The sequence below is a fragment of the Sylvia atricapilla genome, chromosome 2 (assembly GCF_009819655.1).
Source record: "Sylvia atricapilla isolate bSylAtr1 chromosome 2, bSylAtr1.pri, whole genome shotgun sequence".
Classification (NCBI taxonomy): Eukaryota; Metazoa; Chordata; class Aves; order Passeriformes; family Sylviidae; genus Sylvia; species Sylvia atricapilla.
In genome coordinates, this window is record NC_089141.1 from 23,624,749 (window position 1) to 23,640,726 (window position 15,978).

General features: G+C 46.5%; 1 protein-coding gene across 1 annotated transcript; it reads right to left on the reverse strand.

Moving 5' to 3' along the window:
* Window positions 1–67: 67 nt before the first annotated feature.
* Window positions 68–15,945, reverse strand: LOC136375464 (uncharacterized). The gene is made up of 20 exons (XM_066340992.1): window positions 15,785–15,945; window positions 15,654–15,710; window positions 14,148–14,185; window positions 12,751–12,891; window positions 11,742–11,804; window positions 10,467–10,587; window positions 9,973–10,065; window positions 8,783–8,943; window positions 7,650–7,735; window positions 7,353–7,436; window positions 6,461–6,523; window positions 6,245–6,322; window positions 6,063–6,151; window positions 5,328–5,364; window positions 3,964–4,112; window positions 3,685–3,747; window positions 3,305–3,380; window positions 2,839–2,923; window positions 2,577–2,664; window positions 68–2,058 (listed from the first exon to the last, which is right to left on the reverse strand). Exons 1-20 carry the CDS (start codon window positions 15,938–15,940, stop codon window positions 1,948–1,950), a joined length of 1,839 nt encoding a protein of 612 aa, XP_066197089.1. The 5' UTR covers window positions 15,941–15,945; the 3' UTR covers window positions 68–1,947.
* Between the last annotated feature and the right edge of the window lie 33 nt (window positions 15,946–15,978).

The following is a 15,978-nucleotide window of genomic DNA, read 5'->3' on the forward strand; positions in this document are numbered from 1 at the left end:
ACTGGTCTGCTGTAGAATTTGGATAAACTAACAGCCAGGGGAAAAAAGGAAACACAGGGGCCCTTCACCAGGATGAGTAAAGTTTATTTTAGTGACCTCAGTACTAGGAAAGTCTTGCACTGGAAATGTGGATTGATGAGATATGTTTAGGCAAAGGGAAGAAGCAGTGTGCGAAAAGAGAGGCTGAGTTACTGTCAGTCAGTAAAAACTCAGTTCTTTCTTCTTCCCACTGTTAGGAAGATACAGGTATTTTTAAATAATAACTGTTTACTTTAGCTTCTCTCCTCCTAGCAACCTCCTCCCTCACTGTACTAGACTCCAGTGAAAAAACAGTTGTGGCAGTATCCCACAGAGGAATTCAAGATGAAAAGCATTATCAACCGTATAATTAACTGTGCATGCTGGTGACAGCTGATGGTAGGAGCTGATGTTTTAACTCAGGTAATTAAGCAGGTGACAGCAATGCAATGTTCTTGCATTCAGATGCCATCTGACAACTTCAGCCATTAGTAAAGTGCAAGCTCTGGTTAAGGAGTATGTAGTGGTAGAGAGAACCCGCAAAACTACTGAGTTTGGGAGAAACTGCAACTACTTTCTGTTTCTTCTTTCCTTCCAAGCTTTGTAAGAATAAAGTGATCTCTACTGTCTGTGGGACAGCTGCTCCAGCAGCCTGATCAGAAGTCCAGGATGCCTGATAAGGTAGGCAACAGGAGATGCCTCTGAGCATTGACCCCAAAATGAACACAAATGCTTAGGTTTAGTTGCTCCTAAGCATCTCCTTTCACGTGGCCGTAATATATCTGGCAGGACAAAGGTACTAGGGAATTTACAGTATAGAGCCCTTCAATAAAACAACACAATGGCTTACAGACATGTCTTGCTTTATGTAGTAATCCATGTCTACCCTGATTACTTTAGGAAATCATTTAAAGGTAAAAGTAGGTTGGCTTCTTATCTAGCGCAGGCTCTTTGCTGCACATGGCTTTGTGCAACACCTTTCTTGCAACACCAGCTTCAATTTTTGCAGTAGCTCAGTAGCATTTCCTACAAATTCTACCTGTTTCTAATAGCTGGCTCAGCACCCCTTGAGCAGTACTTCATAGCATTATCCAGTGGTTTCTTCCATTTGAACACCAAGATGATAGTAGGCTTATATATAAGCAGCAGGAAAAAAGAGGCTCTCCAAGGCTTAGCTTGGGAAATGGAGATGTGCAGAAGCCCAGAACTGCACCAAGGCTTTGGGGCAGAGTCAAGAAGGTTTCATGGTATGGCTCTTTCCCCCCTTACGTGCCAGGCTGAAGGGAGGCAGGACTCTGGGGCAGTGAGCACACCCAGACACGAGCAGCCCTTGGGCTGACCTTGCACTGTTGGCAGCAGGGACAGAGGCACAACAACACCTCCTTGGCTGCAGGCTTTATGGTTTGCTCCCAGGGCCAAAACAAACACTGCCCAAGGGCAGGGGATTTAAGATCCTCCTCATTCCAAGGGTGCTAGGCCTTTGTGTTTGCTGCCTTTCCCCTTCAGAAACTGTACCTTTGTTCTGTCCTGAAGGAGGAGGAGTTCCATGAGAAGGTTAAGGTTGTACCTTGCCATGTACAGTAGTATGAACTGCCTGCATGCAGTCCTGCAACTGCCTTCCACCCATACACAGGACCCCTGCATGGGAAGAAATTGTAAAAGATAGTTGCAGCTTATTCCCCTGTTGGCAAAAACCCAACTAGCTAGCACAGTTAGTCTCCCTAGTATAAACTGGACCATCCACCAAGCAGGGAGCAGAAATTACGTCTGTTCAGCCTCAGTGCCTGATAAGATCAGTGGTTTGTCCCCATTCCTCAGATGGACCTGCTACTACTAAGCCTTATTCTGATGATCATTGAAAACAAGTTCACTCTAATACTTAGGTCAGACTAGGGAAAAACCAGACTCATTCCCCATCTTGGTGCTCCATCATGCGAGGATGTCATAATAAATGGATGGTTTTCTAGTCTGGTCACGGAACTGCTCTAGCTTTAGGCCGATCCTCAGAAGAACAGCTTCATCCCACCATTTTGCCATGACCTGGGAGAAGATAAGAGGCAGAAAGAGAAGGATGAATGAAAAAAAGTGGCATCATACAGATGCTCTTGAAAGCTTTGGAAACAATTTTCCCCCCACAATATCCTCAAAAGATGTTTTCTCCTTCCACTTCAGTAAGTATGGCATCACTGTATTTGGGATAAAGGCAGCTGTGTGACTTTGAAGTGCAAGACATAGATCTTTCCTTTACATGGGACCTGTTTCAAGGGGAAAGGATTTAAAGAAGTTACAGAAATGAGAAGTAAGAGAGGAAAGGGTAGTGACCAATACTGGGTATTGATGCAAGTAGACAGGGAGACAGAAATCTTTCTCAAAGATACCCAAAGAGACCTCTGCCATTTAGGAGTAAGGCAAATCACCCCCAATTAAAGCTTTTATTTCCAGTACCTGCTAGCTCCTCAAGTGAGCTGTATGGAACAGCAGGGACCTGGTTATGATGGTTCAAGACAAAGCCAGCTGGGGATTTTGTGCCTCAGCATTCACAAAGAGCAAATACTCACCTGGAGGCTAATTGGAAGCCCAGCAGTAGAATATCCAATGGGAACCACAAGGCCTGGAATCCCAGTGAAGTTACCAAGCTGCATGAACCTGGGGGAAAAAGCTGCCACATCAGTACTCCTGGAGACTATTGTATTCCAGCAGCAAATTCATCCTTTTTTGGTGGAGACAGCTATGATTAATCTCCCCCACCTTACAGTCTGAGGTTCTTTTCCAGCTGTTCCTGAACTTTTGTTTCTGTAGCACAAGTAGCACTTTCCTTACCTCATGGACCGGACGGTGAAGGACATATCGCTGCTCCCAGTCAGGAGGTCAGATTCGTGAATTCTTGGAGCAGTGCAGGGAATAGCTGTGGAGGAATCACAAAATGACTGAACTTGAAAGGGACTTCAGGAAGTCATCTTGTCTAACTTTCTGACTCAGAAATGGTCAGCTAGTGCAGGGTGCCTGTGACCATATCCAAACAGCTTTTGAATATTCCCAGGGATGAAGATCCCACAGGTTTTCTGGGCGAACTGATGCAGTGCGCCATGGATATAACCAGTAAGTCCAGAAAGACACAACAGTCTTTCTAATCAGGCTGCATTATCTTCTAAGGGTGCAAGGCACAGCAAAGCGCACAAAAGTCATACTCTCAGAATTGAGGAGGGAAAGTTAATGAAGTGACTATTCTTAAAAAAGGCACCACACAGCTGTTGATGACCAGCTCTTTAGCCAGGAGTGCCAATACCTGGTGTAAGGATACAGTTCACAGTGGTGAAGATCTCTTGCAAAAATCTCATGGTCCGAGTTCTCTGTCGATTTGCCTGCAAGCAGAGAGAATACTGTCTGCTGGGCCCTCTTGGCTCACAAAATTCGTGTTTGATGTTGGCACTCCGCTCATCAGCGTCTCTGCCTTTGCCAAAGACAATACCATTCCTGCAGTTTGGAATCAGAGTACAGGAAGGTGGCACGTCCTCTGTGGTGCCCTGCCATCCAGCATGCTTTCACAGCAGAGGACAGCTAAAGCTGGGTGACATCTTCCCATGGGTATGGGGAGGCTAAGACGAGCCCCTATTCCACTTTACAGTTTCACTAAGTGCCTCCCTTCAGCCCCAGTATGTTCCTTACCTTAATATAATCCAGAGCTGTGAACTGGGAAGCCAAGGCCAGGCTAGCCCGAGTTTCCAGATTCTGAAATAAAAAAAAAAAACAACCCCAACTGATCAAGGCTCTGCTTGCAGGGAACTGCACTGTGACAGCCCAGGAGTTCTCTTCTGTACCAGTAGTCATCCAACAGGATGTCTGTCACAGAAGAAGCAGGAGGACCTCAGGTTTCTCACTGACATGACATTTGTTCTGTATCAGCCAGAACAACAACTGACACTGCTCCAAGCTGCTGCTACTTACCATTTCATGGAAATGCTTATTGAAGTCAGGTTGCAGGAAGTCCCTCATCTCACTGAGAATGCAGATTACATGTGCCACTCGTGCTTCCTCCATCTCTGGAAGAGAGACTTCAACCACACTGGCTCCCAAACTCTGCAGGTGCTTCACCGCTGTGTACGGGACAGGTAAAGCACAGACAGCATCCCTGAGTTCCCCAGACTTCACAGAAAGGCTGCAAATCCCCAAGCCCTGCAGACTGACAGACCCCATAGGCCACTGCAGGGCAAGCATCCACGCTGCACTGCACAGCATGCACAGCTGCAGCTGCTTCCCCTGGGGAAATGCTTTCAACCTAACTACACCTCAGTATTCCAACAGGGCAGAGGCTTGAAGAGAGGTTCCTAACTTATCTGCTGTATTTCAGGCAAATTCACCTTGCTCCTCCAGCCTCCCAGTTAAGCCAAAGAGTAAAAGGACTGACAATGTTTCCCTGAGCTCTTCACATAACCAGTGTCCTATCAGCATGAAGTGATTATTTAGCATCAAGAGATTCCCATTCGAAGCCTCTTCTGAACCATAATGGTAAAGGAACCGTGGAATACTCAAGAGACCAGGTAAACTATACAGGGCCACTAAATCTTGATGCACCTTAACAAGGCTGAACACCAAGACTTCGGGAAAAGTGAATCTTTTGCAGTCTGAAAAGAATCCTCTTCTTTCTGTGACCCCAGCTTCTTCATAAATACCCAAGCTTCCCTATGTTCCATCTCTCCTAAGAAAACTCTATAAATGTAGAAGTGTGTCTGGAAATAAGGAGGGTGAAGAAAATCCAGGCAAAGCCTGATTACTGTGAACTATTCCAGCTCCAATGCAACTACCATAGCAGGCATTGTAGAGGCTTTCTCCCCCACCCCCAAGTACTCACCAGGATCAATTTTGCTTAGTCTGAACTCTGACAAAGGCACCACTTGGCTGATTTCAAGGAAATACCAGAGGACTGGATATATCACAAAGACCTAGCACTGTATTACTACTGAGCATTATGTTGTGAAACAAGGCCTTCCCTTAAAAGTCCTTTACTATTAAAGCTTGCAGAGTAAGTATTACCAAGCACAGATCTGTCTTTATACACACAGAGGCTGAGCACACTGGACTGCATTCTTCCATTGTAATCTGACAAGCCTACAACTGCTGAGCTTTTTAACCCTCAGCAGTCAGGGGGGCTTCCCTAATACAAAGTTACTGCTGTTTATGCAGACAGACCCCTTTAAGCAACTGCCATTAAGGACTTCAGGCAAGAGCTCTTTAATGCATACACAAGAGGAGCACCAAGTGACACCACATCATCAGGCACAGTAAGAGACTTACAGACTTTCCCTCTTTACCTTTCTCACAGGCAGACAGGACTTCAGCATCACATGCCTAAAGAATAAGAGGAAAGAACTTTAGTAACTGCTCTCCTCCTCTTGGTGAGCACACTCACCAGGACTTCAGTCCTCATGGTGCTTTCCTTGTTCCTGTCCTTAACAACACCGAGACACAGTCCTACAGGCTTTAGGTCACATGCTGCAAGAGAACAGCTTGCAGGTCACACCCCTAATGAAAAGGAAAGGTCACCTTTTCCAGAGCAGAGAATAATCCTCATCTGCACTGTGCCAGAGCCAGTGAGATTCTTTTTTGTACTCCCAGGAAGAAATCCTGAGCACATTTGTGGGGCTGTATTACAATTTTCAAGCAATACTAGCTTGCAAGCCAAATTTCTACACTGGAATCATGAAACAACACTCAGCAGCTACACCACTGTCACCAAGTGGGTACACTCCTTTTCCTCACTTGATTTTAAACTAACTGCCTTTTGTACTCAGTTCAGAAGCATTGCTTCCAATCGAATCAGCAGTAGTCACTGCCTTTCCTCATGCCTGCAACAGACTTTTATTCAAAACGCTGTCTTAGAAAAAATATCTCCACACTGACATTTTCACACAGGCTGTATTATCATCCAACTACAGGGCTTAGTATGAGAAGTTCTAATGATGACAGGCAAGAGAACAATGAATGCATTGGGCTCCTTTAAAATCTTATTTTGCAAAGCAGCAGAAAGATAGAGATAAACCAGGCACCTTAAAAAATGTCCAGTCTACTCCCAGTTTTAAGTCTTTCAGGTCAGGAGCACACATATCAGACAGGGTTGCTTTGGGCTGTTTTAGTCCTGCAGGGAACAAAGAAGAGTTCCTCCTTTTATTCTAGGGTGCCTCTAGGAAGGGAGAGCATCTGGGCACAGGGAGGGAGAGGGCTCACCTACCATATGGATAGAGCAGATCTGGCTCAGCAAGGATACTGTAAACAATGGCTGCATCTGCCACTGATGTACAGATAGGGCCTGTAAAAGAGACCAGTTAAAAAAAGTGGCAAGAGGGAAATAGTACCTTCCTCCCCAGGTCTTTTCTAGGCAGAGACTGCCTCCCCTGTGAGAGCAGCACACAGCAAGGTCCCTGAAGTGGAGCACAAGCCCCCTTACCTACGCTGACTGTGGAGTAGGAGAGTGGCAAGCAGCCATGACAACTGATGCGCCCAAATGTACCTGGGGAACAAGAAATGGGACTTAGCTGGGTATCAGCAGTCACTGGGAAGAACCACCTAGATGGCTCTGGTGCACCCAGAGTAAACAACAAACCCCTGCCAGTCACTTTTATGTCTGCTGTTTCAGAGCCTAGTCTCTCATCCTTCAGTATCCTGTTCTGCTGACCCAGATATGTCCCATCAATGAAACACGTGAATAGTGAAATTGGTTCTTCCCCTAAGAAATTACTTAGTTGAGGGGAAATATGTGCAAGGACATTTTGGAATGTTTGTATTTAATTTTCAGAAGCAGCATTTGTGGTGTGGAGGATGGAGAGGCAGGATCAGGATTATCCAGAGCAGGAGACAGCACCACATGGGAGGTCTCACCCATTCCACTGGTGAGACTTCATGCTTAACACTTAACTGTCTTCTACAGGTACTCATATCACCTTTCTGACCAGTTGTATTTTGTCAGCACCATCATCTTCCTCAGATGAATCAAGATTTGTCAAGCTGACCACATGTAAAGGATGGAAAGAGAGTAGTGGCTGAATATCTAATGTCAGATGAAAGGTAGAAAGGGAAGGGTAGAATGGAAAAGCAGTACACATATTTTGTTTAGTATTTGACCTAAGTAAGTTAGGTTTTTTGAGCATCTGTTCAACAGAGTAGAGAATACTTCCATGCTGCCAGTCTAACCCTCATGACTCTCAGGGTGTTATATTTCAGAGTTCCTCTGGTCAGATTTTTCCTCACAGGGATTAGTAAGTGTCTGATTTGTTTGTGGCATTCTACCTGGAACAGCAAACAAAACAAACACACACCCCTCCATGATTAAAGAGCTCTACCTTTCAGCCCCACCACACCACAGAACGAAGCAGGAATCCTCACAGAGCCTCCTCCATCTGTGCCAATAGCCACGGGGCAGAGACCTACAAAAAACCCACACATTGGCCTGTGATCAGAGACACATCATGTTGCCCTGTCCATTCTACCAGCAGCTGTATCCAAAACAGCACACAGAGCTCTCTGTATAGTTAGAAGTTCCCTCCAGCTACTAAACCCAAACCCCCCATAAAAACTAAATGCCTGAGGTACTCTGGCTCAGGACCTTCCTCCCACCAACTCCATTTAGGACCACCTACCTGCTGCTACAGCTGCTGCTGACCCACTGGAGCTCCCACCTGTGAAGTGGTTAGGATTGTAGGGATTCCTAGGGATCTTGTGGTACCTGAAGCAGACAAAGATTGTTTAACCTTTTCTTAGGAGGACTGTATGCACCACAGGGCAGGAAAAGATCCAGAAACACACCTCAGGGATCAGATCCTTGGTAAGGAGACTCTATTTGATTTCATAAAGTGCCGTGTCCCTAGAAAACAGGATGCAAAAGAGACTTCTGGCCCAAGGGTCCAATCTCCTGTGAGCATAAGCAGCCCATGCAAAAGAGGCCCAAATCAAGAGAAAAGATGCCACTTCAACTCTTCTGCTGGCAATGGCACCATGCCATTACTGCCTGCCACAGTGCATGATGCAATTCCAAAAGGTGGAGCAGTTGGTGCCCAGCAATCCCTACAGACAAACAAGTCAGCTCTGCCCTTTATCCCCAGGCAGCAGCTCCCCACGTCTCCAGCCTGGCCACAGTCCCTGCCAAGCTGTGGGCTATCCCACAGCCGTGGGAGCTGCTCTCCCAGGGTGAGGAAATGCTGGAAATGCTTGCACACTGTTGCAGCCAAGGGGGAGCCCTAGTTCCACCCAGCTACACATGCACCAAGTGTGGCTCTACATATGGCTTATCAAGGCTGCTCTGGAACTGAGTTCTCAGCTTGGCTATAGCTGGAGAATACACCAAAGTAAAGCAAATTCAGTGAACCTGTTTTAGCTAGGAAGTAAAACCACTATGTTCTCCTGAGATGACTGTACCTTTTTCTCAATGTTCTAGACATTCAGCCATCACTGAGGCTGAGCATTACATGACTATTTATTTGTTTTCTATCACAGCTTTTGTCTACCACTCATCCTATAAACATTCACACTTCCAGGCCTGTAAGGCCTGACAAAAAAAGTTCCTTACTCAGAAAACACTTGGAGCCTCTCCTTCCTTTCGTTTCAGAAGCCTTCAGGCTTCCACAGTTACTCCAACCCTCAAATCTACAGTACTGGGTTTTCATTGCCCCCAGGTTCTGTCATGGTTCCCCTTATTTTTGTACCCTTCCCTATGAGTTCTGGACAGTCATAGGTATTTCTAGACCGGGAGAAGAGAGAGGAAAAGGATTTTTACCTATTAGGATTGCATCCAGTTGTTCCAGTCCCTAGTTCATGCATGTTTGAGACCCCAATAATGATAGCCCCAGCCTCTCGCAGCTTCTTGGCCACAGTAGCATCTTCTGTTTCTGGTTGTGTCCCAAGATACACTGTTCCCACTCGGTGATGGTAAGGTACCTTAGCAAGAAGGCACCTAATTATTCATTCTAAAACCCCGGCAATGGAGCACATGCACACTTCAACATCACAACAGATCCCAGACATTAGGACACATGGAAGTAAGCAAGGGCTAGGGAGCATCACACTTCAACTTGTCCTGTGTTGGTCTCTGTCAAGGGACACTTAACCTTAACCCTTTAATATTTCATCCTTCTCCCATGCAGAGAAGTTTTTTTACACCATGATGCAGAAGAGCAGAAACACGTAGATGGTCAAAGCCTGCCTCTCTTGCAGCAATGCAGTTGCTAAGCCCAGAGGCTGAAGATCACCTTGGCCCCACAGCACACAGCTCTGTGATCCATCTTTCTATGGACAGAGCTACAACATTTCAGATCTGCATGCTTTGAAGCCTGGCACCAAGATTAGTTGAATGCCAAAATAACAGATGGACTTATTTTCAGGGTATGCTAAGTACTCCTTACTCCAAGGCAGCAACAGAAGAATCTGGACATAAACAGGAGTCCCACCACAGGGGTAGGTCTCTGCAGAGCATACAACAGCCTTACGGTACTGCCACAAGGATTTACTGTTAGCTGTTGTTAGGCCACAGGTAAAAATCTTTGTCAGTAGGGATTTTCAAAGTAAATTGTGTATTTCTGGCAGGTGTATTTTAAGGTAAGGAGAGAGGGATGCTTTCTTTGCCAGGGGAGCCGAGTCAGTGCCTGAGAAATGCAGACAGTTACACCCACAGTACAGATGCTTTTATACATTCTCATTTCATCATAAGAGACTGTTTCCCACACCCACCCTCTACTCCCTATGGATTAAGGAGATCAGTACAAGATATGGAACACATCTGCTGTATGCAAGATCTGTCTTCACCTTGCAAAACTTGTTAATCCTACTCACTACAAGCCCACGTACAACCCCTCATTACAAACATTTTCCCAGGCTTCTGCTGAGAGGTTGGTCTTAAAACCTTGTCACAGTGAGTTGTCCAGGTTAACCACCTGCAGCAGGAACTGGCAGCTAGACAAGGAAACTCACCACTTTGAACTCTTCTTTCAGACACACTGGGATGCCATCCAGACAAGACAGGGTACACTTATTCCTGTAACGAGTAGTGGAGGCCTCAGCCATCTGCACAGAGAAAAAGGAAAAGCATAAAGCATATGTTATGTATATATTTAGCTGAGCTGAAGGTCATCACCAGTATTGGGATGGATGTAAAAAATTGCTTTCTTGGCCAGTCTAGAAGTTTCCTTCTTCCACCATATGCTGGTGGGAAACTATAACTTGGAACCATCTACACTAATGAATGCCACATAAGCACAGAAGTCCTATTACAAACAGTTGTCCAGCAAAAGAACAGATTGCTTTAATGCCACCTCTTTGCAGAAAGGAAAGCAAACTTCTTTGTAGTCCTCTAAACACAGAGGAAGGAAAAATGTGCTTATTTTTGTGTGCATATTGGCCCTTCTAATGGATGCTACTGCTCTTGGGGTGGCAGAGGCCCCTTTCCTACCAGAGGCAGACATTACCAGCATTATTTGCTCCTGGTCCCACTGCACTATGGCTCTGAGTGGCGGTGTGGATTTGTCGCAGTCCTCCAACATGGCAATGATGTTCTTGGCTACCTGGGATGGTGTCAGCTTCCCGCTCCTACAGGACAGGAGAAATTGGGAGTTTGTCACAAGACCTCCCCTCACCATATCCACTCACAGGGTTAGTCTCCCATGCAGCAAGACACAGCTGTCACAGCTTTAAGCAAGAATTAGATTAGAATCTCTGTGTTGTGATGATCTGAATGCTACTGATAACATCAAGACAGGAGATTCTCTTCCTTAAGGGGAGAATTTCCCTATGCAGAATGTTCCTTAGAGGAGGGCCAAAAGCTAGGAGAGTTATCCAAATATTCCTGAACCAGACAGATAAACAGGGACAAACAGCTCACAGCTATACTGAGAGTCCTCAAGCTCCTGAAAGCTTGGAAGCTATGAAACACCCAGTATAACGAGCTAAGACCAAGAAGTCAGACTCCCTTATGCAGGCCTCCCTTTACAGAGAAGGGGCTCCCAGCAGTACTGTCATAACCCACCTTTAACAAACATTCCCTCCTCCCTCCTGGCAAAGGCTGTGTTACACCACAAGCACACCGTCTCTGGCTGACACAGAAGGCTCATGGCTAACATGCACCTCTAACACCAGACTGTGGTATCAGCCCTTTGCTCCAATGCCACAGCCTGCAGGCAAGAGGCGGCGCTGAGGAACAAGTTCTAGGAGTGTAAGAATATTTATCCAAGGGCTCCACATCTGGCACATCTCCCAGAGGCAACTAGGATTACCAGACAGCTCATGGAACCTCAGAATCAGGGGGATGTTTTCAGCTCTTTCCAAGCTGGACACGTTTACTGGGTGAAAGCAGGTGTCAAGCTCAGAGAAGCACAAGGAGCTGGGGAACCAAGGGATTCATCAGAGACCCACAGTATACACATAGTCCAGATCAACCTTCATCTACTTCTCCCTTGTGTTTGAGCAAACAAGATATGTAGAAATCTCTCTCAGACAAGACTGACAATAAGCCAAAGAAAATGGCATTTAAAAATCCTTGCAGGGCTTGTAAAGTTGTGCCAGTTCTCCCAGCTGACTTTCCTTTGTTATTCTACTGAAGGGAAACAACAGCAGGAAGTGATGATAAGCAATGGCACCTCAAGGACAATGCTAACAAAGAGATGCCTTAGAGCCTGTGGCACAGTGGCAGCCCACAGCAGAGGTACATGCGGGACAGGTCGTTTCCAGACCATAATTTCACCTACCGGTAGCATTCCAGATAGTCTTTGATCCCTTTGAAGCTAAACCCGCTCCTAGCAGAATCAGACCTGCAAAAGAAAGGATTAAAAGGTGCAACTGTGAGCCACCAAAGCCAGGTTTGTTTAGGCCTGCAGACTTCCGTATCACTCACAGCAAACCATGGGGATTGCCAGCCCTGCATTGCAGCTCACGCTCTGTCAGGCTCCTTGCACACAAGCCAGACAACAGGTACACTACAGATGGCACAGAAATAAGGGATCAGTTTTGCAGTATGTTCTAGTTTCTTCATATTCCTACTGAAATACAGCAGTCATTAAACTGTTCAAAATCTATTCCAGATTTACATTTGCAACTCACCATTGCAACATTATAGCCTAGCTGGAATATACTTTTGACCCTACTCTCACAACCTCTGTCAAAAGTTCAATCCAGAGACAGCTAGCAGCGCATCTGGGCGTGTAGCACATTTGTGGGAAAAGGCACCATGCAGCACACACAAGGATCACACAAGCAAACTGCTTCAACACCAAGGCAATGGCTCCAGCACATAAGCAGTAGACCATTTCTCATCACTAACGAAGCTAATTTCTTGGCATCATTTTCTTGAAAACCTGTGTTCCTTGTCTCCTCCAAGCAAACCTGGTGTTCTCTTTGAGATCCCCTGCAGGCTAGAAACAGCACTCCTGTAAAGTCACTTAGAGGAATCTATTTACTGACTAGCCAAACACTAAATGTACCTGCTTTAATAGTGCAAGCAGAGCCCTAGTAAGGGCAGAATTTGGTCTCTTCCCAATAGCCAGACTCCCTTAAGCTTTTCTTTTTCACATTGCCTGTAATAATGGTGATTTGTAAGCTACAAAAGGCAAGATGATTGACAGCACTATTTGTTTTGTGAAGTGGCTGGGCATGGAAACAAGAATTCAATCTAAACTGCTGACAATGACAGCTTCCCACTAATGTAACAGTGCCAGCACGTGTGTTCATCCACTTCTCTCTTCCACAGCACACACTGACCTCGCATCTGTCAGCTGCTTGATAACATCTGAAGGGCTTTTAGCTTCCGACTTGTCCTCTGTAACCCCTGCAGCAACCTCCGGGATAAACGTGGGATCTTCATGAATGTCAAGGGAACGCATAAGCGAGAAGTTGTTCACTCTAAACAAGAGAAAGTCACGGCTGGAGTTTTCAACTTCGATGATGACTAATTTTTCAGACTGTTCAGAAAGAACTTTACCCAAGAACATTTTGTCTTAGCAGTCTGCTTTCACAGCAGGGAGTCGCAACAGTTACAAGCTAATCTCTCTCATGCGTTTCCTAAAGGCAGCATCAAACCTATTCTGCCTGCTTAACAAAGCCTCCTACCTCTTGACATAAAGCCAGCCTCTGTAAACCCGAGCTGGGCAAGAAATAGTTGAAGTTTTTTATTCACTTTAATTAGATCTCTCATACACAGACCAAACAAGACAGGAATGGAGAGGAAAATAAAAGGAGAATGTAGTGTAAGCCATACATTCAATCACTAATCCTGTTAAAACAAGCACCTCTTCAGATTTTTCCATGACCTGCTTCAACAGAGTTTGTTTGCAATCAAATACAATGGGGATTGCAACATAAATCCATGGCTTGGACCACATAAAGCAAGGAAATAAAACCCCTGTCACAGATATCCAGGAATGATCTGCGGTATAACAGCAGTGACACTTGCCTGGGTTTGATTTGCTCAAAAAGCCCACATCCCAAGTCAAATTCAGAGGTGACAGTGTCCTCATCTCTGCACAAATCTCAGTGTCCTCAGATTTGCACAAATGACCCTTCAAATGATGGGCAAACAATACGAAAAAAGCATGAAGAGGTTCCTGAACCTCTTACCCAAGTGCCTCCTAGTGCAATGTATACTTGAAATCAGTTTCTGAACAAAAACACTTGTGAGAGAGAGCAGAAAGGCTGATCTAAAATAGACAACATAATTAAAAAGAACTTACCGAAACCTCTGAACTTTATGTCTGGCCTTGCTTCCCCACTACTACTATTCTTTTAACCCTATCAGTGATAAGCACAGCATATTTGCACATCCACCAGCTTTGAAAAAAAGATGTAACAAAAGAGCAAAGGCAAAGAGATAAAGGGAAACAAAGGGCAAAAAGACAAGCTGGCGAGTACAGTTTCTACGCACCTGCAAGAGTGTGAAAAAAGGTTAATTTCTTCTCATAGAAACCCACTCAAATGACAGTGGTTAGAAAATAATCTAGCAAACATCTATGAAATAATCTTATTCACTCTTCAATCAAATTATGCAGCTTTTCTCTTAAACAAGTATAATTTCAGATAACCTACAAGCAGTGTGCAATGCAAGTACCTTAAAAAAAAGAAATAAAATAAACTTGGAGTGGGAGAAAAATCCCCACGCTTACCTCATTAAGAACGGCAGTAAGCAGATCTGCCCAAAAGCCTAGGAAAAAAACAAGCAAAAATGTTGATCTGCAACAACTTTGACCTGAACACCTTCTTTCACTAGACAAGGAATGCTGAATGTGCTTACAACTGCTGCAGGCTCAGAGCACCCTAGAGAGCACGCAATGCTATGCAGTAAAAAAACAGCATAAACACTTGTATTTTACAGCACAAAAATGGCCTGAAATGCTTTCCTCCCACCTCTCATATTTATATAATTATAAAAAGAGTATTCTTCTGATTCTTCTGCCTTTGTCTTTCCCTGACTCACACAGAAAGTCTGCAGCTGCAACACTGTTAAGAAGCATCTATATAGCTCCCATCTGTTATGTTCTTCGTGTTCCACAGATTATGCACACACTGGAAAAGGTAGGAGCTTAATATTTTATTTACTATTAGGACCTTTCCTGTCTCTCAACCAGCTCCCACAGTAAAATGAGTCAAGTTAGAAAAGTGTGAGAAATTTGTACACTCCGTGGTAGCAGACAGCTGAAAATGCTCTTTCAATAACCTGGCTCCCAGTGTGGCAGCATCAGCAGCCCCAAAGAGACCAGCTTTGTTCTAGCCTGTCTTAATATCTTAACAATGGACTTCAGAAACACACTCTGAGATGTACAAACAAAGTGCAAGTCTGAGGCAAGGCTCACATGCTAGTCCCACAAAGTGGCATGTTACCTCACGCATTGCATAAGAATTACAGCACCTTTTTGAAAACACATGACTCCTAACCTACATCTAATCTAACAGAACACAATCCAGTAGGAGACTGAGAATCTCACATCCCCCTTCCAAGGGAGATAGCAGGAAAGGAAAGAAGCCCTTCCCCACGGCACCAGAAGCAGCCACAAAGGAAAAGATAACGAAGTATTCTGGTTATTGCACCTTGACAGAAAGCTTCTGCTATTCCCACAAATAAACACAGTCCATCAAGCTGTTTCACTCCAGGCCCAGCCAGACACCAAGCTTTGTAACAGGTTACACGGCTGTAAAGAAACTTTTGCGCCTACCTCGCCCCAAAGTCAAGGCCAAGCATCAGCAGCAGCAATCATTCAAAGCCAGCTGTTCCAGCAGCAGCTGGTGCGAGGTGGCAGTGCCCAGGGGATGCAGGCTGCTGTCCCCGCTGCGCGCTGACACGGAGCGGGATCAGCCCGCAGGCTCCCGCACCCCCCGGAGCCACCCAGAGCCAGAGCGGGGCACCGGCGGCCGCCAGCACCTGCAGCAGCCCCTCTGAGGGCCGGGGCACCCGAGTGCTCTGGCGTCCAGGGAAAGCTGCTGGCACTATCTCGACTCTGATGACACCTCTGGGCTCTCCACACCCGAAGGCACACAGGACGCCCTCAGCCAGAGGCCGGCGCTCTCGGTGCCCGCCGCATCACACCTGGGGGCCGGCTGAAGCCGAGAGCACGCAGAGAGCCGCAAGCCCCCCGCCCCAGGTTTCACTGCCCCGTCTGCCGGCCCGCACTCACCGTGTTGGCCACATGGACGAAGAGGCGCAGCCCGGCGCCGCACAGCCTCGGAGCCCACTGCGGAGAGAAGGCGACAAGTGAGGCGAGCACCGACCCCGCGCCCCGCGCCCCCCGCCCGGCCCGGCGCTCACGGTGTCCCGGGGCGGGCCCGACGGCCCGGCGTGGCGCGGCCCCCGGCGGTGCAGCACGGCCGCCGCGCTGCCCGTGTACCGCCACACGCAGCACAGGTAGGTGGCGGCGGCCGCGGACAGCAGCGACAGGAGCAGCAGCAGCAGCAGCGGCGCCATGGCGGAGCTCCGGGCCAGCGAGCCCTCCCGCTGCCGGG